Source organism: Semicossyphus pulcher, unplaced genomic scaffold, assembly GCF_022749685.1.
Source record: "Semicossyphus pulcher isolate SPU_LCO1_2020_fin unplaced genomic scaffold, fSemPul1.0.p SCAF_24, whole genome shotgun sequence".
Lineage (NCBI taxonomy): Eukaryota > Metazoa > Chordata > Actinopteri > Labriformes > Labridae > Semicossyphus > Semicossyphus pulcher.
In genome coordinates, this window is record NW_027211698.1 from 4,904,441 (window position 1) to 4,932,170 (window position 27,730).

The 27,730-nt window shown below is 42.6% G+C and overlaps 1 protein-coding gene across 1 annotated transcript in view; it reads left to right on the forward strand.

The window, feature by feature from the left end:
• Positions 1-16,111, forward strand: part of atp11a (ATPase phospholipid transporting 11A) — a 49,559-nt gene extending 33,448 nt beyond the window's left edge. The window contains exons 13-30 of the mRNA XM_069675023.1: positions 14-127; positions 1,396-1,455; positions 1,546-1,712; positions 1,794-1,865; positions 2,011-2,084; positions 2,178-2,281; positions 2,421-2,602; positions 3,370-3,621; positions 3,690-3,867; positions 3,948-4,050; positions 5,385-5,530; positions 5,672-5,731; positions 5,814-5,941; positions 6,849-6,984; positions 11,310-11,375; positions 11,498-11,601; positions 12,302-12,467; positions 15,045-16,111. Of these exons, the coding sequence (XP_069531124.1) occupies positions 14-127; positions 1,396-1,455; positions 1,546-1,712; positions 1,794-1,865; positions 2,011-2,084; positions 2,178-2,281; positions 2,421-2,602; positions 3,370-3,621; positions 3,690-3,867; positions 3,948-4,050; positions 5,385-5,530; positions 5,672-5,731; positions 5,814-5,941; positions 6,849-6,984; positions 11,310-11,375; positions 11,498-11,601; positions 12,302-12,467; positions 15,045-15,326 (2,394 nt within the window). The 3' untranslated portion in view covers positions 15,327-16,111. The remainder of the gene's footprint in view (positions 1-13; positions 128-1,395; positions 1,456-1,545; positions 1,713-1,793; positions 1,866-2,010; positions 2,085-2,177; positions 2,282-2,420; positions 2,603-3,369; positions 3,622-3,689; positions 3,868-3,947; positions 4,051-5,384; positions 5,531-5,671; positions 5,732-5,813; positions 5,942-6,848; positions 6,985-11,309; positions 11,376-11,497; positions 11,602-12,301; positions 12,468-15,044) is intronic.
• Positions 16,112-27,730: the final 11,619 nt, after the last annotated feature.

Genomic DNA, 27,730 nt, shown 5'->3' on the forward strand with positions numbered 1-27,730 from the left:
GCTGTGTCTTTAGGTGGAGTACGTGTTTACAGACAAGACGGGGACTCTGACGGAGAACAACATGGAGTTCATAGAGTGCTGCGTGGACGGACACGTTTATGTTCCTCATATCATCTGTAACGGACAGGTAATCCTTTTTCTTTGCAATATCCTTTAAAGGCAAAACTAATCTTATAAAGAAATGATTTAAATCTACAGACCTAAAGACGAGACATCCACAAACATACACCATTTTTATAGCCTTTTCTGGATCTTTCACTTAAGATCATTTGAAAAGTGCGGGCAAAATTAATTAATACACATGGCAAAAAAAAAAGCCTGAATTAGCAAAAAGGCCAGTTTCATGTTTCAAATGCATCAAAGAAAGTAACACAAAATACAGGACACACAGTTGTTCCTCAGCGAACTCAAAGCAAATACATTTGTTTGTATGTTTTTCTTGATCTTTTAATATGATTGTCTTGTGCTATATGATATCAGTACCCTATTTAAGGCAGGGGTCTCAAACTGCCACTCATCGCCCTCCCTCTCGCCTGCACCTGATGTCAAAAACATGATATAATCTGGCATGCAAAATATTGTCAGGTTATTTTCTAGTTGTTTCATACCCATTTAAACTACTGTTTCATATACAACTGATAAAAACACAGTTCTATTAAAGAAGACTTTGTGAGCAGAAGTGCTGCAAGGTGGAAAGAAATACAATACGGCATTTTTTAGTTCAGTGCATTTAAGTTGTTTTAGATAAAGCGAGGGCAAAACATTTTAATATACATTTGTTTGTAAGTATGACAAAAATATTAATACTTAAAATAAGAAGTACACTTTTAGAAATCTGGCGCTTTTTTGTACTGAATGTTTAAGACCACAGTACCAACAGAGACCCCTGCTTTAAGGTATGGTAACTGTTGATCCTGTTGAAACAGAAAAACACTCCATAATAATCCTTCTAATAATCTTTAACTCTTTAAATTTGAGCGTGCTCTTTCTATGGATCTGTCTCCATGCTGTTGAGCAAAGTCGGCCTTCGGAAACCTGATCCAAAATGCAATCAGAACATTTATTGATAAAGACCTGAAAAGATAATTCTGTTTGGGGACATATGATTGGTTATTTGCGATGGCTTCACATCTGATTAAGAAAAAGCATGACTTCAGCAAATAGCTAATAGCTAATACAGCTGAGAAGATATCTGCAGGTTAAACTCGTCCTGTGCAAATGATTATTTATTGTGCAAGAGGCAGTTTATAAACTTAATATCTGTATACCTGTTTTTATTAGTATATGTTTACTTAGTTTACTCTGGCTTTGTAACTGTGCCTGCACTATATTAATGAACTCAACATGTCCTCTGTTTATTCCAATGTTATCGTGTTTAAATTGTGTTCTTGCTAGGTGATGCCCGGAGCAGCAGGTATGGACATGATCGACACATCACCAGGTCCCGGTGCCAGGGTGAGCATCGCCTCAGACATATTTCATTACATTTGTGTGTGTGTTTCTGTGTGTTTACATCAGACTGTCTGTGTCTGTCGACCCCCACAGGAGCATGAGGAGCTGTTTTTCCGGGCGCTGTGTTTGTGCCACACGGTGCAGGTGAAGGAGGAGGAGACGGTGGACGGGATCAAACACGGCATCCACCAGGGAAAGTCCACCTCCTTCTACATCTCATCGTCTCCTGACGAGGTGGCGCTGGTGGAGGGCATGAAGAGGTACAGCACACACTGTTGCTCATTTTCCACGCACATACAGACATTCACTTCATGTTACTAACTTTGCTTTGTGTGCTGCAGACTGGGTTTCACCTACCTGAGACTGAAGGACAGCCACATGGAGATTTTAAACAGAGAGGATGAGATTGAGAGGTGAGTGTGTCTCCTTTATGAACGCTAAAGACGAGTTCAACTTCGAGCATCTGTCTCTGCGTTATGATGATGTTTAAGGACTCATGTCGGGTCATAGAAACTTGATCTGGACATTTCCATGTTTAAATAACTTCTTGTTTTTCAGGTTTGAGCTGCTGGAGGTTTTAACGTTCGACTCAGTCAGACGGAGGATGAGCGTCATCGTCAGGTCCAGCACAGGTAACACACTTTTCATGCATAAATATGAAGTGTGTGTGTGTGGTTTCTCTTTAACACCCTCCTCTTCTTCCCTGCCTCTGTGTGTGTGAGCAGGCGAGCTCTACCTGTTCTGTAAAGGTGCAGACTCCTCCATCTTCCCCCGCGTTATATCGGGAAAGGTGGAGCAGGTCAAAGCCCGGGTGGAGCACAACGCAGTGGTGAGAGCACGCGCAGTCAGACACAGATACTGTCGCTCATTCATAAAATCAGTTTACCTGTAAATACGAGCTAAATAAAGAGAATTGAAAATGCTTTTTATTTCCGTCTAACCCTGCTTAAATCTCCCCTCTCCTCCAGGAGGGTCTGAGGACGCTCTGTGTCGCCTATCGGCCTCTGAGTCCTGAGCAGTATCGTGAAGTCTGCAACCTGCTGAACGGCGCCAAACTCGCGCTACAGGATCGAGACAAGCGACTGGCCGAGGCGTACGACCTCATCGAGAAAGACCTGATACTGCTGGGAGCTACTGCTGTGGAGGACAGGTAGAGAAACTAATAAAAGACCATTTACTTGCTAATTAGATTGAAAGCCAGTCTTTTAGTTCCTCATAACCATTATGTAAAACATTTTTGGCATTATGTCTGCTCTTATTGGAGCTAAATGTCTAACAGCTGCAAACGTAATCCTTGTAGGCAAACACGTCTGATCAAAGTACGTCCACTAAAAGCTACTGACAGGCTCAGATTGTTATTCTAACATTACAGAAAGGATCCCTACAGAGATAGACCTTTTTGTTACAGAGGAATATTTTTTTTAAGCAGAAATAGACGTTGCATCGCTCTCTGCAAACACACCAGACTCTATTGACAAAAACAATGATTTTACCTTGTAGAATAACGGAGTTGCAGGTCTGCAGCCTAAATCAGTAAGTTTGTTTGTGTTGGTGTGTGACTTCGGTGTTTAAAAGAATAAGTTCAAATGTTTGTGTAACACACAATAACTAAAACAAACTAACCGGTTGAAGCAGTGGAAGCACATCAACTCCAGTGTTCTGCGAGGTAAAATAGCTGTTTTTGTCAATGGAGTCTGGTGGCTTTGAAGAGAGCGATGTAACGTCTGTTTCTGGTTCATAAAATCATCTTCATCTTTAACAAAAAGGTCTATCTCTGTAGGGATCCTGTCAGTGATTGTTTACATCAAGGGCATTGCAAGCCAACCGATCCTATAGGCACATGGTCCAAGTAACTACAGACAACTACATCATCTCCCTCTTTCTGTGTCTGTGTCTTCCTACTATCCATCCCGGCAGGCTCCAGGACAAAGCAGCAGACACCATCGAGTCTTTGCACAAAGCAGGTATGAAGGTGTGGGTGCTGACCGGGGATAAGATGGAGACGGCGGCTGCCACCTGCTACGCCAGCAAGCTGTTCCGCCGCAACACCCAGATCCTGGAGCTGACGACCAAACGCACAGAGGAGCAGAGCCTCCACGACGTCCTGTTTGACCTGAGCAGGACGGTCCTGAGGCAGCACGGAGGCATGACCAGGGACACCTTCTCTGGGTATGTTTCATTCTGTACCATCATGTCGTTTCCATACAGGCTGGTATTTAACTGATCTGTTTCTCCAGTCTATCAGGCGACTGCGTTGACTACGGCCTGATCATCGATGGAGCCACCCTCTCTGCGGTGATGAGGCCGGCTCAGGAGGACTCGAACTCAGGGAACTACAAAGAGATCTTCCTAGAAATCTGCAGAAACTGCAGCGCCGTGCTCTGCTGTCGAATGGCCCCGCTCCAGAAAGCTCAGGTACAGAGACGTCACCTGTATTCTTTATAGACTCACTGTAAAGGAACTCCTGCATTACACTGCTGTTGTTTTATCTGCAGATTGTGAAGCTGATCAAAGCCTCCAAGGAGCACCCGATCACGCTGGCCATTGGTGACGGAGCAAATGATGTCAGCATGATCCTGGAGGCCCATGTTGGCATCGGTAAGAACTCTGACACCCCCTCACAAAACTACTTGAATCCTTTTAAGATGTTTTTCCTTCATGCTTCTGTTGGAAATGTACAAAAAGGAAAATCAACAATGGAGCAGAAACAGGCAGATTGTAGCCACTTCTGTCCATGTGTTAGCCGTGATTATCTGCGGTGATTAAGGCCGTAACGTTAGCCAGCATTCTTACACCCGTCTACCCTGTTTGCTGATCCAGTGTGGTGCTGGTGGCTAATGTAAACCCCGAGAACCGTCTTGAAGGGTGTCTCGTGCCTGACGCCGGGGACACACAGGAGGCAGACGTGCCGCAAAGCACCCCAAAGCGCTGCCCGCTCCCTTTCGACGCCCATGTTAACCAATTGGTCTGTTCGCAGAGAGAGCGGTCTGCAGCGATGGTTTCTGCATCTGTTCTATTTTCTCCGCTCGTCGCGAGCAAATCTGGCAAGAAAACGCACTGATAACTGGATAAATTGGATGAACACACATGTTTTTATGGCCATAGACTGAACTACACAACACTGGTAACAAACTCTGTCTATACTGTGGCCATTCATTCACAATTTACTCTGATAGGTGCTCTAGAAGTGGACAGTACAAGTACAGTGTTCTCCAGGAACACATAAAAAGCTTTGTGTTATAAAATCATGAGGTTCTTTTATCAGTAGGTTTGTAGGGCTGTTTTAACCCTGCTTAATGCCTTTTATTTAGCTCTCAGCTTTAAATGTAGTTGGAGGGTCTTTTTAACTAACAATAAAGACAATAAATATGAGTTTTTAATTCAAAAATATGTCTTAAATAAACGGTGCTGCTGATTTGGCTCCGACTGATACAAAAGATCAATAACAAAATAAAGTTTTTGACCATTTACAAACCAAACCTAGAAGCTAATTTTCTTTCCTGAGCGACAAGTCCATCGTGCCTTCTCTTCAAATGCTCCACATTACCGACATGCTCCTGTGATGAACAAGGTCCGCTTTACAGATCCTGCAGGCGATCCTTTTCTTTGCAGCGCTGAGGCTGAAATGCTCCCAGACTTTACAAGTTTTAGGACGCGATGGTGTTGCATCCGCTGCCTACATTTTGCTCTTTCCTTTACCTGTCAGTTCACGGTCGCTGTTTTGCATGCAGCAGAGATGTGAGATGGCTCACTCCTATGCAAACTCAGCTCCAGAAACAATGTTATGTCTGAGCACAGCATGAAAGCATCTCCTAATGACGTAACCAACTAATTATCCACAATTTGATTGACTGCATTGATTGACATGCCGTCCACTTTACATGTGTTTGATTATGTGATTTAAATGTTAATGTCTTTGTATCTGTCTGCAGGTATCATGGGTAAGGAGGGTCGTCAGGCCGTGAGGAACAGCGACTACGCCATCCCAAAGTTCAAACACCTCAAGAAGATGCTGCTCGTCCACGGACATTATTACTACATCCGCATCTCTGAACTCGTGCAATACTTCTTCTACAAGGTGCTCTATCTACTCTTCTGTTCTACCTTTATGATACTTTTTGGTAGTTTTTGTTGTGGGTTTAAAGGCTGAAACTTTGTTGTCGTGCAGGTACTGAATATTAAACTCTTCTTCTCTCTTTTGGTTTCTTTGTTTCTGCAGAATGTCTGTTTCATCTTCCCCCAGTTCCTCTACCAGTTCTTCTGTGGCTTCTCACAACAGGTAGGTGCACACACGTTCAAAAGAAACAAACTTCATAAATAAAAGACAAAATACCTACAATCCTCTCTGTCCCCTTCTCCAGCCGCTGTACGACACAGCCTACTTGACTCTGTACAACATCAGCTTCACCTCGCTGCCCATCCTGCTCTACAGCCTCATCGAGCAGCACATTAACATGGACATCCTGAAGAAGGACCCATCTCTCTACAGGTGTGTTTTACTTCCTGTAACGGGGCCGGATCAGATTTGATATAATGTCAGATTCTGTGGGGGATTTTTTGCTGAAGTTTGCCGGGATTTAGTTTGATTCTTCAAGCCAATTTGCCAGTTTTCATTTCCTACCGCCTCGTTGCAAAACAAACACATGAATATTTACCGTAACTATCAGATTAGAGCTGCACAATTAACCCAAAATAATCCTGATCACGATTTAGTCTTCTCATGATTAAATAAACATGACTGACGGCGATATAGACGTTTAAAATGCTCCGCCCGTACAAAACTCTGCTGCATATCAAATCAAGCACTCCCTAAACTAACAGCCCCTCCCCCAGGGGGCTATGGAGAGCTTTAGGCTTCACTTTTGGGGGAGCTGGCATGTCATGTTATGAGCGCCTACCTCGCAGCAGCAGTTTAGAGTGAAAGAGTGAACAACAGAGACGGTCGGACAAACTAAAGTCAAATGTCTGGAACAGAAGATGGAGAGCTGGTAAAGTTATTAAAGTTAAACATGTTTTATGAACTTTATTTTCATGCAAGAGATATTTTTGTAGAGGACAGAAAGCTCCCGCTTTAACTCAGTTTGGACTCGGAGCTCAAATATTTCAAAATTGAGAACTCGAGGTTTCACATGATCAGACGAAGCATTTCTCCTCTTAATCTGACGTCTTCCTTTTCTCATTGTATGACACACACATACAAACAGATCTTTCGGTTCCATCAGGAGTCTCGTTGTTGCTCCTGAAAAAGAAAACCCCCACTGATGCTTTTAAAGGCTCCTAAATCGAGTTAGAACATTTTTTAACAGTCATTTCTGGTCAAGGTCGTCCGGACAGGAACAGTCGATAAATATGTCATCACCAACACGTGACTCATCCTGTGATGTTTGCGTCCACAGAGACATCGCCAAGAACTCGTTGCTGCGGTGGCCCATCTTCATATACTGGACCATCCTGGGCGTGTACGACGCCATCGTGATGTTCTTCGGAGCTTACTTCCTGTTCGACAACACCACCTTCACCAGCAACGGACAGGTAACATCCACACGTCTCAGCATTTCAGTTTTTCAAATTAAAAGTATCAACAAGTTTTTTCTAGAAGTTTTCTCGGAAGCAAATTTTGAAACAGAAACTCATGAAATTGCTGCATACTTCAACAGAACACTTTTTATTTCCTGTTATCATTTGTCACTTTGCTCATTCTCGGCAGGCTCATGATGTCGTTCTCGACAAAGCACGTCTATAATTTGCCGCTTGTTAACGTCTGTTTCAGTTTATTGTTGATCATAACCCAGCCCTAGATCTGCTCTTACTCATAGCTTGTTTTCTAAATCACCAATACAATTTATTTCCAACTATAGAATACATTTGTTCAGCCCCCTTCATACTGACGATTTAATCGGCATTTTATCCAAGTGCCAGAAGCTGCAGCCTTTTTGATGAGATAAAATGTTCGACAGAACGGCATGAAGATAAAGTTACAGTGTCCTGCAGAGAAACCCAGGCCTCCAAATCGTGTTAGGTTGGAACAGACCGCAACAAAAATGTCACACTGATGTGATGAATGAAGAGTTTATTTCTTTTGTTTGGCTTTTTTATTTTATTTTAGAGAGAGGACAGTGGATAGTGGCAGAAATGGGGGAAAAGAGAGTGGGGATGATGTGCGGCAAAGGGCAGAGGGTGGGAGTTGAACCCGTGGCCACCGCATGGAGGACTGTAGCCTCTGTATATGGTCGCTGATTTAACCCTTAATAGTTTATTTCACTGAAAATTAACATTGTAATGCAAAAAAAAAATGTAATTCCCTTTAATCATATCACAATTAATTATCATAAAAACAGTCACAATATGAGTTTTAATTCCAGTATTCTGCAGAATTCTGCAGCCCTAGTAAAGTATTAAGTACATGTAGTAAAAACCAGGTAGATTAGCTGCTCCTTAATGCAACAATGGGCTTTTATTTTCAAAATAAAAGTCCATTTGACGCCTGTGATATAATGTGTCTAACCTTCCTATTCTTCAGTTCTTACCCCACACAGAAAACGATTAAAAATGCAGCTTTTACTTGATCCAGTAAAAAATAGTCGCGCTCTTGTTCACATCTCAGCCCCGACAGCATGGCGGGTTCTTCCACCATCTTCCTCTGTGTTTTATTTCTTCTCTCAGAAACCTGTTTGCTCGATATTTTTCTTCATGCACTGATTTTTTTTGTTCTTCTCCAGCCATGAAACTATTGTTTATCGTTTCATTATGATTTTCTTCTTCTGGCCTTCTCCTCTTCTTCTTCCTCTCCTCTTACCTTTGTGTTGCTTTTTCTTTTTGCTTCTCTTTCCTCCTCCCAGCTAATGACAACCAACACACAGATGGTAAGCCTGTCCCTGTCTCTCTACGGTTTCACTTTCCAACTTCCTGTTTGGTCCCCGTCACTCAGCCTCAAACCAAACCACCCGTCATCCCTTCATCTCATGTTCAGCCCTTTAGCCCTCACCATAGACACTCCCACTCACCTTTAACGACACTTCCTGTGTGTGTTTTGTGTGTCTGTGTGTTCAGTTAGAAGCAGGAGAGACACGAATGTAGAGAAGTAGCTGCACTCCTGCTTCCATTACACGACATCTGAGACTTTAAGCCATTGTTCTAATCTAATTCTCCCTCAGTATGTGGCTTTTCTCTCAACCATCAAGCCTATTATTTCTGTACAAATACGCCTATAAATAGAGGTCTAGAGTTTAAATTGGATGCAGAGAGGTTGGTAAAGATGTTTCCATCCAACAGAGAGTAAATCTGACGCTTCTGAAATGTTTATGGAAAGTAAAAAGCTGCACAGAGAAGCAGCCGAACAATAAAACAGCCTTTGAATAACAGATTAGTGTTGTTATTTTTCTGTATTTAAAAGCGTGCTCCTGCAGTTTCAGAGCGTGACTTATTGATCTCAGGCTCAGATTTGCTCACAAAACAAAAATCAGAGTTGAGGCAGCAGACATTAGAGTACGAGGGCAGGGCTTCGAGGCAATCGATAAGTTCTCAAACTAAAAGACCACGCTCTTGATAAAAAAATGCAAAAGACACCTACAAAAAGTTTAATGTACGACGGTGCATTAGAGCCATTGTAAAAAAAGATACGGAGCCGGAAGAGAAGAGAAATACTCAGAGAAACAACCCGAAAATTCTGAGATTGAAGTCGTAAACTTGCCTCACAAGAAGCAGACTTCATAGAGGAGAAAGACTGAGCGACCCTCTGCTGCAGAAACACGTTTCTATGCTCCCCGTTTGCCCCAGGGGTTACCACCACACATGACCGTTACCCTACGACCTCATGACGGATACTGAAACAAAACTACTTTAAATCAGTGGTTTCAGTCGTGTTGTTGTTTGGATGGAGGCTTCGACAACAAACAGCCACCAAGGTTGTGGCTGACGACTGTACTAAGTGCGTTACACGCTTGGGTGGGCGTCCAGAAAGGATTCATGCGTAAAAATGTGTCAATTTTTTTCTGGTAAATTTACAAATTTAATCTCAGAATTTTCGAGTTTTTCTCTGGATATTTCTCTTCTCCTTCGGCTCCTGTTTCTTCTGTTTTTTTAACGATAGCCCTGATGTGCTTTTGTAGATATGTATGAAAATAATAGAGAAATTAGCCAATCATCTGTTAAACAGTCCTGACTCATTTCCTATTTTAATTTCGATAAATCAGCTTTGATTAAAAGCGTCTCTGTTTTGCACAAACCAAATATTTTAAGGACAAACTTGGCTTAAAAAAAAAAGTCCATTACATTTCATTACTGTCATTTCATTTGTCACGATCGTGTCGACATGGTAACCACAGCGTCCTGTATTCTGGTAGCTTTATCTTTTCATGCTCGTCTTTATGCTCTTATTTTAATGTAATTTATTCATACTTTATATCACATCTCTAACTCGTTTTTTCATTGATTTTACACATTTAAAAAGTCATGATACTAATATCATGCATTTTGAAGTGTTGGTTTAAGGAAGCTAAGAGCGAATAATCCCGTCACCATCATCCTTTAATGTAATATTTTCAGCATTATGATGGAGAAACAGGCTTTTATTTTGAAGTCCTCTCTCGTAGATCCTAGACTGAAAACTACACGGGGTTCCCATTTAACACCGCTCTTTCACTAAGCGCACTATCTTCTACAAATGGACAACAATTAACAGAACGTTTGAGTGAAAGTGCTTTTATTCTGAAGGAGTAGAAGAGCTGCTGGGTCTTTGTAGTAATCACACACAGGTGCTCTTTGGAAACTTCAGGTGAAGGGGTCATTGCATGGGGGAAGAAGATGCAGCTGTGCTTTGAAAAACAATTTTATATCCATCCATCCATTATCTTCCGCTTATCCGGGGTCGGGTTGCGGCGGCACGCTAACAAGCCACCCCAGGCGTCCCTCTGCTTAGCAACAGTTTCCAGCTCCTCCTGGAGGATCCCGAGGCGTTCCCAGGCCAGGTGGGATATCTAATCCCTCCAGCGAGCTCTAGGTCTGCCCCGGGGTCTCCTCCTAGTTGGACGTCCCCGCCCAGGAGGCATCCTAATAGTTGTCTAAACCACCTCAACTGGCTCCTTTAGATACCAGATGAGGTCCAGATGTCTGAGCTCCTTACCCGCTCTCTGAGGCTAAGCCCAGACACCCTGCGTTCAGCAGCTTGTGATCTTATTCTCTCTGTCACTGCCCAAAGCTTGTGAGCGTAGGTGAGGGTTGAAACGTAGATCGACTGGTGAATTGAGAGCTCCTTCTTCACCACGACAGTCTGGTACTGCTGGCGCTGCACCAACCCGGGAAGCTGTCAGCCTTTATTCCACACAAAATATGCTTTAGAAATAGCCGACGCATTGCGACCAACTTCATCAGAGCCCTTTAATCCTGGTTTGTTCGACGCAGCATCCTCCGACATTCAGACTAATGACATGCATCAAAAGTTGCGTTTTAGAGCCCCACCTTCCCTCATGTTCCCTCAGTCCAAGTCTCTAATTATGATCTGTGAATATATAAATGCTACATGGAGAACATTGACGTGCATATCACTTCTTTTGTAACATTTAACTCATTTAAAAACACCTCATCTCGCCTGTTTCCCCTCCATCAGTCATGTGACAGTCTAATCTTCACTGTCTGAGCTCCCTGCCATCTGTTGGATTGATTGACTCCTTATTAAATATGTTTATTTACTAAGTTTAACGCTGTAAATAAAATCGCAATAAGGCCTGCTGAAGGATTATAGTCATGTCACCTGTTGATGATGTAATGTTTAGGAGATATTTCAGCTTTTATTTAGTGAGCAGATTTGCTTAATTTGAAAGGTGTCACTGAAACGATCTGTCGTCACTTTGCCTCTGCAGATGTTTGGAAACTGGACGTTTGGGACGCTCGTCTTCACCGTGCTGGTGTTCACTGTTACGTTCAAGGTAACACACACACACACACACACACACACACAGTGGATGAAGTCTTACTGGCATCATTAAAGGGATCTCAGGTGTGTACAGGTGGAAGGTTTGCCCTCTCATGTCTCACCTCTCTCCTGTAGTTGGCTCTCGACACTCATTACTGGACGTGGATCAATCATTTCGTCATCTGGGGCTCGCTCATCTTCTTCGTGGTCTTCTCTCTGCTGTGGGGAGGAATCATCTGGTGAGTTGAACTTATTAAAGTGTCAATTAGAACGTCAGTGGATTAGTTTTCAGGAGGAAGTGGACCCTTATTTTGAAAAGGAAAGCCAATGCAGACCTGTATTAAACATGCATTCTTTCTATTGGCCAGCAGGGGGAGACGCCACTGGTTGCCTCTCTCTTGTTTTATTCCCTCTGTAAACATTTTCCTCATGAGTTCTTGGTCTCAATCTGCATGATGTTCATTTAGTCTGTGATGCTCCCAGTAAGATTCATTAGCTGTGTCTCAAATCAGAGGCTCATCCCCCGGAGGATGCAGCAGCTGGATTGCGTTATCACAGTTTCAGTGATAACGCAGGGGAGGATTTAGGGGCGGGGCTACCTGTGATTGACAAGTAGCTAGCAGGATGACTTAAAAAATGTTTGACAGTTTGAGGAGATGAATTTTTCAGGAAGTAAATTCAGTTGAAAGCCTGTTTAATGCTAGCCAAAATTAGCATCCCAATTAATATTACAGTTACCATGACTACAGACGCAGCTTGCTAACGCAGCTAGCAGTAGCTCCTCTCCAGCTCGTCACCTCTGGCTCCTGAAAACCAAGATGGCGGCGGCCAAAATGCCAAACTCAAGCTTCAAAAAATGTATCCAACAACCAACGGACGACGTCACTGCAGCTACGTCCACTTCTCACACACTAAACCTCTACTTTCCTCCTCCTCCAGGCCCTTCCTCAACTACCAGAGGATGTACTACGTGTTCATGCAGATGCTGTCCAGCGGTCCGGCCTGGCTCAGCATCATCCTCCTGATTACAGCCAGTCTGCTGCCTGACGTGGTGAAGAAGGTCATCTGGAGGGCGCTGTGGCCTTCCACCACTGAACGCATACAGGTGAGCACATACAGATACATCTCCAGATTTAGCTTAAAGCTCAGTTTACGGAGAAAAGGAAAGAACAGCGCCCTCTGCTGGTTCTTTTTAATAACTCAAATCTAGCAGAACTTCCATGTTAATATTTTGAGTGACCTTTGCTGCCCTGAATCGTCTAAAATCAGTTAAATATCTGCTTAAAAACTGAATTAACTACAGTGTGTAAAATGTGTGATGACTGTGGGTCAGCAGGTGTGTGCTGGCTTTGGCTACGTCCCCGCTCTCCTGGATGTAAGTCAGTAACTCCTCTCCGTCTGTGTGCAGTGCTCCTTTGATTCTAACCTGCGTCACATTCAAAATATCCTCGACCTGCAGAGGCTGGGAGTGTCTGCAATGAAAAATAAGCTCATTAAATACTTCTTTGCAGGTTGCATTGCAGAAAATGTGTACTGAAGTTGCAGAAATATTTGAGGGAAAAAGAGATGACAACACATAAAAGCAGGGGGAGATAGGAATATGTCCTTCAAAATAAAAGCTCTAAAATAAAGAGTAAAGCCTTTTACTTCCACATTCCTGTTTAAATGGTCTTCCTCCTTATTACCTAAATAACCTCTGTGTCCTCAACCTTCCTTTCCCTTTAACCTTCCTCAAAGCTGTCGTGTTGGAAAGCTCTTAACCCGCCTCTTAAAACCTGTGTGGATATTTCTGATCCTCTAAGATGTGGCTTTAACTCTTCCTTCTCCTTGTTCCCTCTGACCTCCCGGTTCCTCCTCTTCCTCCTCTTCTCCTTCCCTCTGGTCCTCCCCTGCGGCAGAATAAGCGCCGGTGTCTCGTCTCCGAGCCCTCCACCATCTTTATGCTGTCTCAGACTTCCAGCAGACTCAGTTTCTAACCCCGCCCTCCTCGAGGTGACCCTCTGACTTTCCTCCCGTCTCTAACTTCTGTGTTTTCCTCTTTACTTCCTCCCTTCCTCTGTTTGGCATGAGTCACTCTTTTGATTGCATGCACGTGCGTCTACGTCTGGATTTACTCGGGCAGAGGAGTGTTTTCTGCCTCTCCTGTAAATGCATGCTTCCTTTTGTGTATGTGTATTTATTTAAAGTGTATGTGTTACATCCTTAATGTCTCGTGTGCGTGTGTGTGTGCGTGTGTGTGTGTCCACAGCGTGTGACGGATGATAGAGTGTTTGAGAGAGCGCTGGCCTACCACAGTTCTGACTCCTTACTAGATGATGTAGCTGTCACAGAAACCTAGAGAGCTGCAGCACGGTAACCACACCCTGCCACCGTGTGTGTGTGAAGTGGTTTATTGGGTATCCCCTTTTTTGTTGCGGTGGTGTTTGGTTTCACACATCTGACATGTTAGAGTCTAACACCTGGGTTGTAGTGTGCGTATGAGGGGTTGTTATGAACCAAACATCCGACAGGTATGGTGTAAAAAGTTGCATTCTGCTTACATGGAGCGGTGGCGCCCTCTGGTGGCAGATTGCTGCAGAGCCAGAAGACTTTACTCAGAGTGGGAGTGGACGTTCGTGCATGTTTATTATCAGTCATGTTTCATTTGCATGATTTGGTTTGCTTCTTTTCATGGTGTTGTTTAAATATATATTGATTTACATGTTTTTTATGCTTGGGTTGCATCTCTTGTGTCTGCACAGATTGGACGGGGTGTTATCATCACAGCTGGCAGAATGACATTAAAGGATATACTTTAAATTTCATTCCAATACCCAGACATTCACTGTGCAAAACAAAAGTGTCTAACAGTGTATAAGAGAAGTGGATAGCGTCCTCCATAGGCACAGAGTGATAATGAGCATAATGGCATTAGCTCCTCATGATAGCATGATAGGACTGAGGTTGAAAATCGGTGAACTGGCCCTTTAAAATGTCCTGCATCTGCTTGCACTCTGCAGGATGCGTTTTTTGGCTTCACATCCTCTGCAGTGGAAAATAATTCAACTGAGCTGCAAAGCGCGCTAGTCTAAGGATGTTTTGTATCTCAAAGGCAACGCACTTTATGAGTGAGCAAGTAGGTCAAAGTTCAAAGCACACAGTGGCTAATTAGAGTCAGTTTAAATGCATGCATACTACATGTATAGTACACTCTTTCTAAAGGCAGGTGCAGTTTGTAGGAGAGTAACACATTAAAATCAAAGGGGCTGTGGTTTGTTTTTCGGAGGGGAGGAGACCTCTGCAGATCATTTGGAAAGTAATGAACAATACAGGGTCATTATTCAGGGTAAAGTCCTCCATGCTGTTGCTCCTCATTTGCTCTGTGTTCAACGACAGAGCTAAAAGTGAGTCATTTTCAACTTTTAGTCGACGGCCCTACACACTAAATTGTCTAATATGTCATAGAAGACGGCACCACTAAGATCTCTGTTCTTTAAAGCTAAGCTCTCGCCCAAAATTATAAAAAAAACAAGACTATAAGTGCTCAAATGTACATTTCAAATCCTGTCCAGCTGTGATAAGAATGTCTCCTCCATGTCTCTCCTCCTCCTCCTCCTCTCTGCAGCTCCTTATCTAACATGTTCTCTTCTTCATTTCCTCTCCCTCTCCCTGCTCGGCCTCCTCTTCCTCCCTCTCACCACAGAACGCTGACAAACTCTACAAGGGCCAGCTGTCCGAGTTCTCCCCCCTGGCGTCTCTCCACGCTCCCAACAAGGCCGCCGGCCCGCGGCGAGGCTCGGGCGCCCAGAGGAACATCCAGAACCCTCGCAGGTCTGAACCCTTAAACAAGAAAATCATGTTCACGCGCTGGCAGGGGACGGCGAACTACTGCACCTTCAGCCCCCTCTTCCGATTCGCAGACGGCTCCTGCAGCTCAAAGCAGGGACTCGCCTGCAGCAGGGCAGGGCCTGACTCCTCAGTCTAATTTATTCAGTCGGTTTTTTTCTAATCATAAACACTAAGGCGTCCGTGTGGAGTCGCAGCTCGGTCCAGAAGCTGACCAGCAAAAACTTTATTTATTTTGTTCTTTCGCGATGAAAGTGACCTTCGAACTGCTCCCAAGTGTGGCGCAAAGCACTCTGGGAAGACTCCAGAACGGACTCCACAGCAGGGCCTCGCTCGCCGCCACAAAGGGCTCAGTGTAATGATGTCACACACACTGAAAATATGTGCGCTGGCCCTTTAAATCTGCCTGTGTTTGATGGCAGGCAGCTGAAGTGTACTTCGCTCCAATGATTAGGATTCCTACGACTTTAAGAGACGATTCTTCGATGATCATCCTGTGTTGTGATTGTGCTGCTGATGATTGTGACGACAGCTTTCTCTGACCAAACATGTTCTTTTCTTCATTCCTACCATCCCTCTCTTTCTCTCTCTCTCTGTCCGTCTGTTCTGCCTCTCTTCAGGAATAACTGGTGTTGCCTGTGTGCAAACTTATTATCCCGAAATACTCCCTAAGGTCGGCTCAGATCCTACGACGCTGTAAGGAGGAGTGTAGAAGAGCAGGGAAGTGTTGGAGGAGTGGAACTAAGAGGGTCCTTTTTTTCCTGTTTTATTATATATGTGTTATTTTTAAACCTGGGCTTCTTTTTATTTACTAACGTACTTACGTTTTAGAATGCCTCCAGTAGATTGCTTCAGTCAGCAGCTGTAAAAACGCGCTGTAAGGGCTACGTAATCATCCTAAAAGTTCTTGTTGTTTCCACTGACAGGCTCAGATTGTTATTCTAAGTGTCTGACAACATTACAGAAAGGATCCCTACAGAGACAGACCTTTTTGTTAGAGACTAAGATGCATTTATGACACCAGAAACAGACGTTACATTGCTCTCTACAAAGACACCAGACTCCATTCACAAAAACAGTAATTTTACACGCGAGAACATGGGAGCTGCTCGTCTACCTCTGCCTGTTTTGTCAATGGAGTTTGGTGGATTTAAAGAGAGCGATGTAACAGCTGTTTCTGGCAGTTTCATCGCTTTCTTTGAAGCCACCAGACTCCATTGACAAAAACACCAATTTTACCTAGCTATACACGTGAGTTGCTGTTCTAACCCTGCCTCAACCTATCTGTTTGTTTGTATTACAGTGTGACTTTGGTGTTGTTAGCTTGGACCCAACACAACATAATGACCCAAAAAAACTAGTTGATCAATGCAGCAGTAGACCAGCATTTACCCTGTTAGAAGAGTTAAAATAGGTGTTTTTATTAATGGAGTTTGGTGGCTTTGACGAGAGCGATGTAACAGCCGTTTCTGGTTATAAACATCATCTTCCTCTGTAACAAAAAGGTCTCTCTCTGTAGGGATCCTTTCTGTGACGTTGTCAGACACTTAGAATAACAATCTGAGCCTGTCAGTGGAAACAACAAGAACCTCTAACGTCTATCGGAGCTCTTCTGAAACTTTTAAGACATACTATGTAAAAGATACGGCCCAGGTTTAAAAATACTCAAGGAAGAAAGGCCTTCTTCAGCTCGACCCCAATACTCTGTGCTTTTTAAGCTTAATGTACGTAGTGTTCAGTGGGATAGACGTGTGAGTACCTGTTAGCTGATAGCTAGCAGTAATGTTGTGTGGATCCCCTTCAGCACTTTAACAGTAGACCCTCATCTTGTTCTTATCTATAAAGCAGTTTTTATAGCTTCTTAGAAATCCAGTAGAAATAGCTGCTCCCCACCTGTTTCCTAAAGCCTTAATGTCACCTTGTAAAGACGACGTTAACCTGCTCAGAGATCATTTACCAAAGACTATATGACAACAACAGATAGAGCTACTGTAGTGAGAGGAGAAGCACGCACTCATAGCTGTGTAAAGTATTTTTAATGAAAGAGAAATGCATCTCCCTACTTCCTCTTTAAATATAATGTCGAGCTTTGACTGTTAACATTTTCTATAGCAACCTGTTTTAGCTGAAACGTGTCCTTCTTCAGATGATTATAACGCAACAAAAGGATCCGATGAAGTGCCCCAAACTCCTCGATGCCTTAAAGATTTGAGAGCACAAAGTTCACCCGAGTCTTTCCAGGAAATCATGACTGTTACAGATGCACAAGTTTTAGTCAGACATAAACTAAACTCTATTTACAACCAGATTTTAGTGCAGGAAGTGTTCTGCTTTCTGTTTGTAGTCCGTGTATTGACCAATCACGTATCAGCAGGCTGCAGCGCATGCAGGAAAAATAGTCCACGAGGAGAGCAAAAGAGGCGGAACATAATCCACTATCATGACATCCAGACTCCCATCAGCTTCATCTGACAACGATTTAGCTTCTTATACCCGCTTCCCAAAACTAGTGTGTTGACGCAGGTTTTTCACGGATCGGGAAGACCCGCTAATAAATGCTGATTGTCTCTTTTCCCATTGCCAGTGAAGTATCCTCCTGTCGGTCTGTTTTGCGTCACCGTCTGACGTCACAAACCTGCCGTAGACAGGGTTAGCATAGCATCGTGCCGGAGAGGGGGCGGAGATTAGTGCGTCGACACAGGTTTTGTGTTCCCATCAATGGTGATTGGAGCTGAGGCAATAATTACCCGGGTCTACTGCAGAGTCATGTGACCCGGGTCTGCATGCAGATTGTAGCCTCTCCCACTAAGCAAAAAAGCAGAGTGTCAACAGGGTTTTGGACCAGTGGGAAAGCGGTTTAACTTATGCATGTTTTTGGGAGGCCAAAGGGGCTTAAAAAAGCGTTGGTGTTTGACAAATCTCCATCTACAGAATCTACATAAAAATGTAGAATCTGTAGGCACCCAACGTGATTTTAGTACGGGACGTCTTCTGGTTTCTGTTTGTAGTAAGTCCGAGTAGTATTGACCAATCACGTATCAGCAGGCTGCAGCGTATACATGAAAAACAATCCATGTCCATGCAAAAGCAGGCAGAACATAATCCAAACGTAATGACGTCCTGATTCTCATCAGCACCATCTGACATCTGCAGCAAGTTCAGATAACAATCTGCTCTAGATCGAAAATTTCAACTTGAGACAAATTCCTTTGACACTGTGTCTCGAAAGCCGAGGATAAATCGTTGTCAGATGATCCAATGGAAATCAAACCAAAGTAATAGACACAAACTTCCTCATGAAAACGCTAAAATGAACCTTCATATCGTCTTTTATTTTGAAACATCCCATGAAAAGAGACTTTAACTTCCTGGAAAGCAGTGAACCTTTAGCTAGGTGTCACTTCCTGAAACACCTTCAGTAAATGTGACTGTATTTGCAATTAAAGCATCCGTCTGTTTTCTTTCTAAAGATTTTAATTCCTTAGTTTCAGCCTTTTAAAATCTGTCTCATCACTTAACGGACCGCTAAGAAACATTTGTCCTTTGCAGCCCTCATTTGTGTCTGTCGGTGTGTCAGTTTGCTAATAGCCTTATGATAAGAGATTTTCTGCGGGCCTTCGCAGCAGTGCAGTCTTTAAAGTCTTACTCTCTCCTGTCTGTCTTTCTTCCTAGCTGTCTCTCTTTTCTGTCTTTCTGGAAGTTTTCCTACCTCTGTGAGAGCCGCCATCATCACCACCTCCACCATCCTGTCGTCTGTCGTCCTCTTCTCCTCCATCCATCCATCATTGTGAGACGGAGCAGAAACAATGTTTGTATCTACTTTCAATAGAACGATGAACCAAAGCCTTGTCGCTGCTAGAGATACTTTTAGCTGCTTTACTGTAGGTGCCTTGTGGTAGTTTCTCTGTCTCTGCTCAGCTGTCTTCGCTCGCTTTAAGGTGAATTTACGACAAGTAACAGACATTTAAAGGATGGAAAGATGCCGGTGAATGAAAACAAGAGATTTATGGAGGTTATTCAGAACAAAAACGATCTAAAACCCGCAAACAAATCGATGTATATTTGTTTTTTATTGTTTTTATTCCAAAAGTTTTATATATCAACGAGGGCATCTGTCTCGGAAGTGTTATTTTTACTGTTTTCTATTATGTCTAATGTAAAAAACTCCCCTTTACCACCACATTAAGAGTAAGTGAACGCCAAGTGGTCCAAGCACGCTGTTGTCTTTAATCTTTTATTTAAAGGTGTAAAAACATCTGTAGCTGCTTTCTGTTTCAGTATTTAGATAAATTAACAGGAAAGCAAAGGAGGTTTTGTATTGTTGGGTTCTGTCGTGTAAGTCACATGATTTGCATATTAAATCTCTTCTCTAATGGTAGCTGGTCGAGCAGAAACAACGCCCTACCAAAAAAGTAGTCCCTCCAGGAAGCTCCAGCAAATTCCCACAAACTCAACCAGTTGCTGCAACTTTTCCACAAATCGTCCTTTTTCGCTGCAAGCGTGAAGTCGTTCACGTCACCTGAGGGCATCTTATACTGTGTTACTGATGTGTATGTCTGCACTGATCTCAAAGACCGTTTGTACAGCGAGACAGTGATCCTCCTGTCTCTTATGCATTGTTTTGTACTGTCGCAGCAGCTGAAATAACGAGCAGAGCAGCGTAAATGTGTTAAATAACGTGTAGATTCTCCTTTGCACATGTGGATGGCAGTGAAATGTGCACATGCAGTCAGAAATGAGCATTTCATGGCAGTTACCTTTAGTTTTTACACATTTTATTTTGTGTATTGACGTTAGAAGACAAACAGCTCTCTCAGCCAATAGATGGCTTTATTGGAGCATGTGTCCCGGTCCACAGTAGGCCGAAACAATCTCAGAAAATGCTGCAAAATCCTGCAGGGACTGAAGAAAGTAGTCCCTCTGAAAGAGACGATGTTAGATGTTAAAAATGTAGTTTTACATACATTTGAAAATCCCACCACTGGAGTCACAACCAGAGCAGAAAACACTTTCTGCACGAGCTAAGACAGAAGATACTGTCTTTGGTCATTTGAGTGAGCTGACTCTTTATGTATTCTAAGTATTTTAAGTTAATTCCTCCACAGAAGACTTTGCTGTATGTGTTGTTTGCTGGAAGAAAATGTGTGCATACATCAGTATTGGAAAAATGACTTTCAACACGTGCATCCCTTAGATGCTGGCTTTTCCAGATTTGGGTTCTTAAGGGACGAAACTGTGTGCTAGTGTTAAGATCACAGCTGTGTCCAAATCCAGGGGCTTCAGACGCGGCCGAGAAATGAGCCCTCCGTTACCCCGGCCGCGAAGGATGCACCCAAAGGATCCTTCGCGGCCCTCCATATCCCAAGATGCATTGCGCACCAATTCAAACGAAATAGCGGACTTTTAAACGTCCGAGGAATACACTTTTAAATGTAAAAGTTTTTGATTTCAATTCAATCGAATAGCCAGTGTTACGCGTTTAAGAAAACAAAACAATTTATCTTTAAAATAAAAGGTTAAGTTACGCGTAAGTGACGTTAGTTATGCTAGCTAGTTAGCCTGCTTGCTACCTGTTGCTAGGCGACAGGAGCGGCGCTTGGTGATGGCTACGCAGGCTCTGAATGGAGCGTCCTCCGTAGGCTGCAGCCTCTGGATTGGGACACAGCTTTCATCATCTCTGCTCGCCTGTATGGAAGCCCTGAGCGGACATGCAACCATACATTTTTGTTAATTTAAATCAGTTGTTCTCTCGAGATCTCAACGTATTTATCTCGAGATAATAAAGCTTGTTTTCTCGCGATAACAGGATCGTTTAGAAGTGAATCAGTTCTAACTTTTGGAGGATTTCTTTCTTAAGTGAGTAACTTTGGATGTCAGAGAAGTTTTCTTTAAACTTTAATCTGATCGAACCTGACTGAGTTTTGGCTCTTAAAGGGATCTTAGAGTGTTTTCCTTAATTATCAAACAGCCATTATCCCCTTAAAGATCCTTCTTGTGTCTCTGCCATCACAAATCTGAAACCCTCTTAAATCGTACGTTATACTTTGATTTTATACTTCCAGGAGACGGTATTTAATGTGTGTCTTATTTATGTAGAAGAATAATGGAACAGACTCCGGACACGTCTGTGACAGCTGTGGGAGACGATCTGAACCGTCCCGACGCTCGGCTGTAGAAAAGTCTTAAAGTGGTGATTCATTAAACTGTCCTCGTCTTTCACCTGAACTGACAGCCTTCAACAGAATGTTATGATGTATTATTACTGTATAGTGTTCTATATTTCACATAACCCACAGTATCTATGAATCTGTACACTCAGTATATATATATAAGAATATATATATACGATATATAAATGTAGTTATGTTAATTCATGTACAGTTTTGGGGTCTTTTTATATACAGTTTTTAACAGAGTCATATCGAAGATTTACTCGTGGATTTTTGCCAACCTTTCTGTAGTTATCGACGGCAAACGACTGTACATGAGCTCGGAAATAAAGCCACAAGTGGAAATGTGTAAACCTGCAATGATGTCCTTTTTTTAATCATAAATATGTCAATGAATTTGCTCCTGACGGCTTCATATCGTGTTTCCTGTTTGTGTTTTAGCTCCTAATGTCTGCCTTCATGCAGGTTTAATGATGGAACTATTTTGTGTGGACTTAAAGTGTCAATGGGTTCCCCAAATCAACCGGTCCACAGAGTCAAGAATCAACTCGTGTGCAGATTTTACCAGACTTCGCTGATGTAATTACCCACAATTCCTTGCAGTAGTGACAGAAATTTGCAGACGAAAAATCATTCCAGAAATATGCAGAACCATCGGCCCAATAGGTCGTCAGAATGAAGCTTTTTATTGTAGTCTTGTGGCCTCCAGTCTTCGAACACTTTACGTGATGACTTTGAACTCATCACAGTTTGTAAAGCCTTTTTTACACAGCGGTTCCGCCCAAGCTCCGTCCTCATGCCACCTTTGTCATTCCACACTGGACCACGCAACGCCGGCGTAAAGAGGCGGAACGACTTCGCCCCACGCCTCTGTGCGCTCTACATAGAAGATGGAATGTAACAGAGGCGTAATAATCCCGCCTTTAACTTACAGTGTTAAAAGGGCTTCAGAGGCTCGCTGGAAGGCCAAGGTTTACCCCAGGGAGGATGGATGTTGGAGCTTTGTCAGCAGTTGTCTGGCTGCTCTGTGGAGCTGACATGATGAGGTGAAACCTAACAAAATAATTCTAACAAAATATTAAGGTGGATTGCGCTGTGCCATCTCTTTAACTACCTTGCAAGCTGCATTTTGCATGCCCGGAGAGTCTAAAGGGAAACCCGATGCATTCGGGCCACAGACCACTCCATCAGGGCTGTTTCGAGAAGAGAGTTGGCCCAGTGTTCCCTGCGTTGCATACTTTTTTTTTCTGTTTTGCAGTCTGCACACCATCAGGACAAACTACTTCATTATAACACTGCACCTTGAAGCTTTGACCCTCATAAATCCATGTGCACAATTTGAACACTGTTGAGCATTGCAGAGACAGGCATCATTCACTTTGCTGCAAAGGATTGTGGGTCGGAGTAGCCAGAAAAGCATGCAAGCCTCATACTGCAGTATTTCTGCAGATGTAAAAGGACGTTTTTGCACATTATGCTGTGTTAAAGCTGATTATTTACAGCTGCACTTCCTGTGTCAGCCACAGGGAGGCAGCAGAGTCTTTCTGATAAGTCTGAGGCCTTTAAAGATCTGAGTTGATAAATCAAACTCACCTGAAGAGTTTCTAAAGATCTGAATGTGATGAAACACAATCAGAGATTTAATGAGCAGATTTTAAAGTGTCAGCAGTCTGTGCTGTGTTGTCTTAATTAAAATGACACTTCAGAAATGGTTAAAAACGACTGTATTTTAGGTGAAATGTTTTCCCTTCAGTCGCTCCAGGGCCTCCGTCTGCACCATCCGAAGACGTCAACAAGATTAGGATGGAGGTTTCGGATCGATTGGATTCCCTTCATCCTTTTCACTTCTCATCTGCGCTGATCTGCTCATCCTCTCCTCCACAGCTGGCAGCCGCCGAGACCTGCGAGTGTGTCTGACAGGGATGCAGAAATATCTAGGGCACGACTGTCAGAGGTGAAATCTGGGGAGGAAAACCAAAAACATGAGAAAAGTGGATGTGAAAAAGTGTCGGGACGTCTTTTACCTTCAGAGAGGAGGTTCATTTCAGCGGCTAAATCGCAATGACTCATTGAAACGTTTTAAAACTGAGCAGAACGAGCAGAGTCTTAACATTTTACCTCCTGTTTCATCAACTGTAACACCAGCAGAAGCTTAAAACTATAAATACGCAGTGTGTCTACCTGAGATTATATTTGTAAGGTGTACATCATAAATATATGGAGAGGTGGGAGATGTAATTCAAGGTGTAACCAGGTTCTTTACAACATTTTCAGCTCCAGTTTAAGCTTCACTTATCTTGAATTTAGCACAACAGTAAGGCGTGATAGCACTTTTTCTGAGAGTGTTTAAGATGGATTCACGCCCCCAGTCGTGTTAAAAGTGTCGAGGACACATAATGAGATGTTAAAGACAGAAATGAGACTGATTTAACTCTGAATCAAAGGCTGTGAGAAGATCTGGGAGGCGCAAAAAGCAACAAGTTAAAAAACACGTGAACTTACAGGAAATCCTTTAAAGTGTCAGCAACAAAATCTACAGCTGTGTCCCGATCGAGGGGCTGCGGAGTCTGCGAATGAGCCGGTCTGGTCACCAGCAAAGCTGCTCCTGTCTCCTAGCAACAGGTAGCTAGCAGGCTAACTAGCTAGCCATTGAGCTGAAACCGATTTAAAAGTTTATTCCTCAGCCGCGTAAGAGTCCGCCTTCTCGTTTAAATTTGATTGCATCTTGGGATACGTTTGGCCACGAAGGACGCACCCGATTGATCCTTTGATGCGTCGCTATGAATCAATCGGCCTTCAAATACGTCCTTCGAAGGATGCAACCCCTGGATGCAGAATTGGGACACAGCTCATTGTCCGTATAAAAAGATGGCTGACATGACAGCTCCCTAAAGTGAAGCCAAACCCTCTCTATCGCCCCCTGCTGACTGACTGCAGTTTAGGTCGTAAAGCCCGCCTCCTCCATGTTAACAGATGGGACATGAGTCAAACTATAAAATCAAAATACATTTTTCTCCAACATGGTTTCTGTCTTTATAGGTAGTTCTTATCATGCTGATTTACGTCCAAGTAAGAAGTTTACTTTTAATTAGTTATTTGATGCTATAAAAAGGGGGCGTGGCCTCATGATTGACAGCTCTGTTGACAAATGGGGCTCCTGCAGCGTTCTGTTCCCGAGTAGCAGAGTAGAGGAGGAACTACAACAATCACTAAAGTCATTGAACTTTCCATAAGCGTGAATATCTGCTTCAGACCGACACAAGAAGCTGCTCTGCTGCAGCCTGAGCCCACCTGAGGGCTCCAACACGGCAAGGACACAAGGTAAAGGTGTGTGTCGGGTAGAGGAAGGGGCGGGACGTCAGATTTAATCACAAATTAATCAGCTTTCAACAACTGTCCCCTTTGAGTCAGACACTGTTAGACCTATATGACCCCCGCCTACCACACACACACTGAATCCCACCTCATGGTTATAATGTCAACATGTGTCTCTATTCACAGCATTAAATGGAGGGCGCTGATGGAGGCGTCCACACGTGAAATCTACGAATTAGCTGTGAAATTGCTGTTATTTGCCACCAATTGTTTATGACTCACTACACCATGATGATGATGATGTTTTTGGAGGCTCTTCTTTTGTCTGTTTCTTCATTATTATGTTTTAAAAATGGAAGCACACTCTCATTTAACACAAACCATTTAAATCCTCTGCAACATTTGAACATTTCAAACATATTTTCCGTCGTGTCGGACGATTAACCTCCTTCGTTCTCCGTCTCGTCTGTCGTATTTTCCCCGTCTCCTCCAAACAAGGGAAATTGTGCAGAAACTTTATTCCATCTGTCCTCCGCTCCCTCTCGTCTCTTTGTCACCCTCGTCACCGTCCTGACACACAAAAGAATCAAACACAATACAGACAATCTGAGATTTAAAGACTTGTAGTTAGCTGGAAGCTGGAGGGGCTGGAGGCGGGTTTTATTTCTCAGTGGATTCAAGGCCAGCGTTGAATTCTGCATTTTACACAGAGGCTGCAAATGATTTTATAGGCGTTACATTTCTGGATTTACAAAATGAAGCAGGAAGTCTGATTTAAAGTCAGACTGATTGATGTTTTAAACAGAATAAAGGCACTATAGACGCATTATTCTACACTTCACACATAAACTACAATAAAAGTAGACAGGACTTTTATTCTGAAAAGCTGCTTTTCAAGGAACTAAAAGGTTCCTCCAACCCGGTGTCGTCTGCTTTTCCGCTAAGGTTAAACATTCTGCTCTTTCATATGTGAGCAATGATAATTAGGTTGTTCTGGTTTTGTATCATGTCTTTTATGCGTGCCTTTTATATCATCCATTTACAGGTTTCTACCACACACACACGTTTTTATATTTTCTTTATGTACTTCAAATCAACTAAACTAAAGTCTTAAAGAAAAACGGGCCTTTGCCATTACATCCAGTTAGACTAACTGCCTGCAGACCTCAGGTTTGCTGCTTCAGTCACCACATTTAAATCTGTTGCAAACTTATTTTTATAATAGTATTAAAAATCCTAAGGCACCAGCTTGCACTTGTTTTAACAATTTCTAGAAAGGCTTTGTTAAATTATAAAGCCACCATCTTTTTCTTGCCTTTACAGAAATAAAAAGGAATATTTATACTCTTAAGACACCAACTTTGTGTTGCCTACTGTTATTGTCAGTTACGGTAAAAGCACTTTTGTATGCTGCTGCTTGTTTGTAATTGTCGTTTTAAAACATTTTGTTGTAAGTATGCACTGTGTTCTTTTAATATTGATATCTTTAATGAATTTAACTCTATTTTGCCAGTAAGAACAATTAATAAATATCACTGTTTTATTAAAACGTTTGGCTGTTATATCACAAAGAAAATCATTAAATAATTTCATTTCTGAGTCTTTATTTTGTCCCCTTTATGAGCGTATTGAGTACCACGCCCTTGTGGCCAAAAAGAGTACTGCCCCCTGAGGCAAACACACCAGGTGAAACCGTACCCTTGATTAAATATCGTTAGACCTTCCTAACGTCTAAACCTGTGAATGGACACTTCGCTGGAAAAGGAACTTTTGAGTGAATCATGATGCTTTTTCACGCTGTTTTAACAACGAAACAATCAACAGAAAGTTCCGATAATATTAATAAAATGACCGTTCGCGAGTTTTTGACGCAGTAACGGCCGTTAGCTTGATTTCCGATGCTAACGATATCGGACCACGCGCTGTTGGAGGACCGTTTAAGCTAGCAGTACCGGAAGTCAACAAACGAAGAAACAAACATGATTTTAATGGACACATAATCTTCATGAGATAAAGAAGAAAGGACATGGACAACAAATGTGAGTCATATAAATTACATTCATCTTTCTAACTGTCTGTTTATGTGTATTTATTTGTCTGTTTGCTTGCTGGTTTAACGTCCCACCGTCTTGCTGTGTATATTTGCTGTGTTGCTGATTTTAAAGCTATTCTTATTATTATCTTTTGCCTGTTGTTATAATTTATCTTTCTATTTTTCTAACTGTCTGTATTTATTTACCTTTTTGCTTGCTGGTTTAACGTTCCACCATTGCTGTGTATATTTGCTGTGTGTTGCTGATTTTAAAGCTCTTATTTTTATCTGTTTCCTGTTGTTGTAATTTATCTTTCTATTTTTCTAACTGTATATATGTATGTGTTTGCTTGCTATCGTCCCACCATTGCTGTGTATACATATAATTTTGCTGTGTTTCCTGTTTTTCTGCTGTCTGAAGAGGCCGCAGAGTCTCTGATGAAGTTTCTCTTGCTTTGCATTGTTTGGTTGTTTAATCACCTGTTACCTGTGTTTTGGATTATTTTGGCAGAGTGTTTGTAATTGTTTTATTGCTTTGCTATTTACAGCTCTGTAGGATTTGTGTACTTTATATTTTCAAAATAAGATTCAGCTTAATTGGGCTGGTATACAGTACACACGGGTTGGATATATATGGATATATAATGTTCATGTCCAGTGGATGTTTGTGTCACAAGGGTTGTGCCCGACTCTGTTGGTGTTAACTTATCAGAGTGTTATGTGTGGACAGGCGCTGTTCCTGTATGTTGCTGTGTTGTGTACAAAGCTTTGTAGCACAAAGTAGGTGATTTGATGTTTCCTGTCCTTTGCCTTCTTTTATTGGACTATTATGCTGCATTCAGGTGCTTATCCGATGGTCATTTTTCCCCCTGTGTTTCCTCTAACTTTGCTGTGCTACAGTCAACGCAACATTTACACCCGCCATCTTTCTGAGTAATACCATGTTAAGTCTGTCACCTTGGCAAGTTGTGTTGTGTTGTTTCAGATTATTCCATCAATGTATTTAAGCCATGTGTTGAGAATATG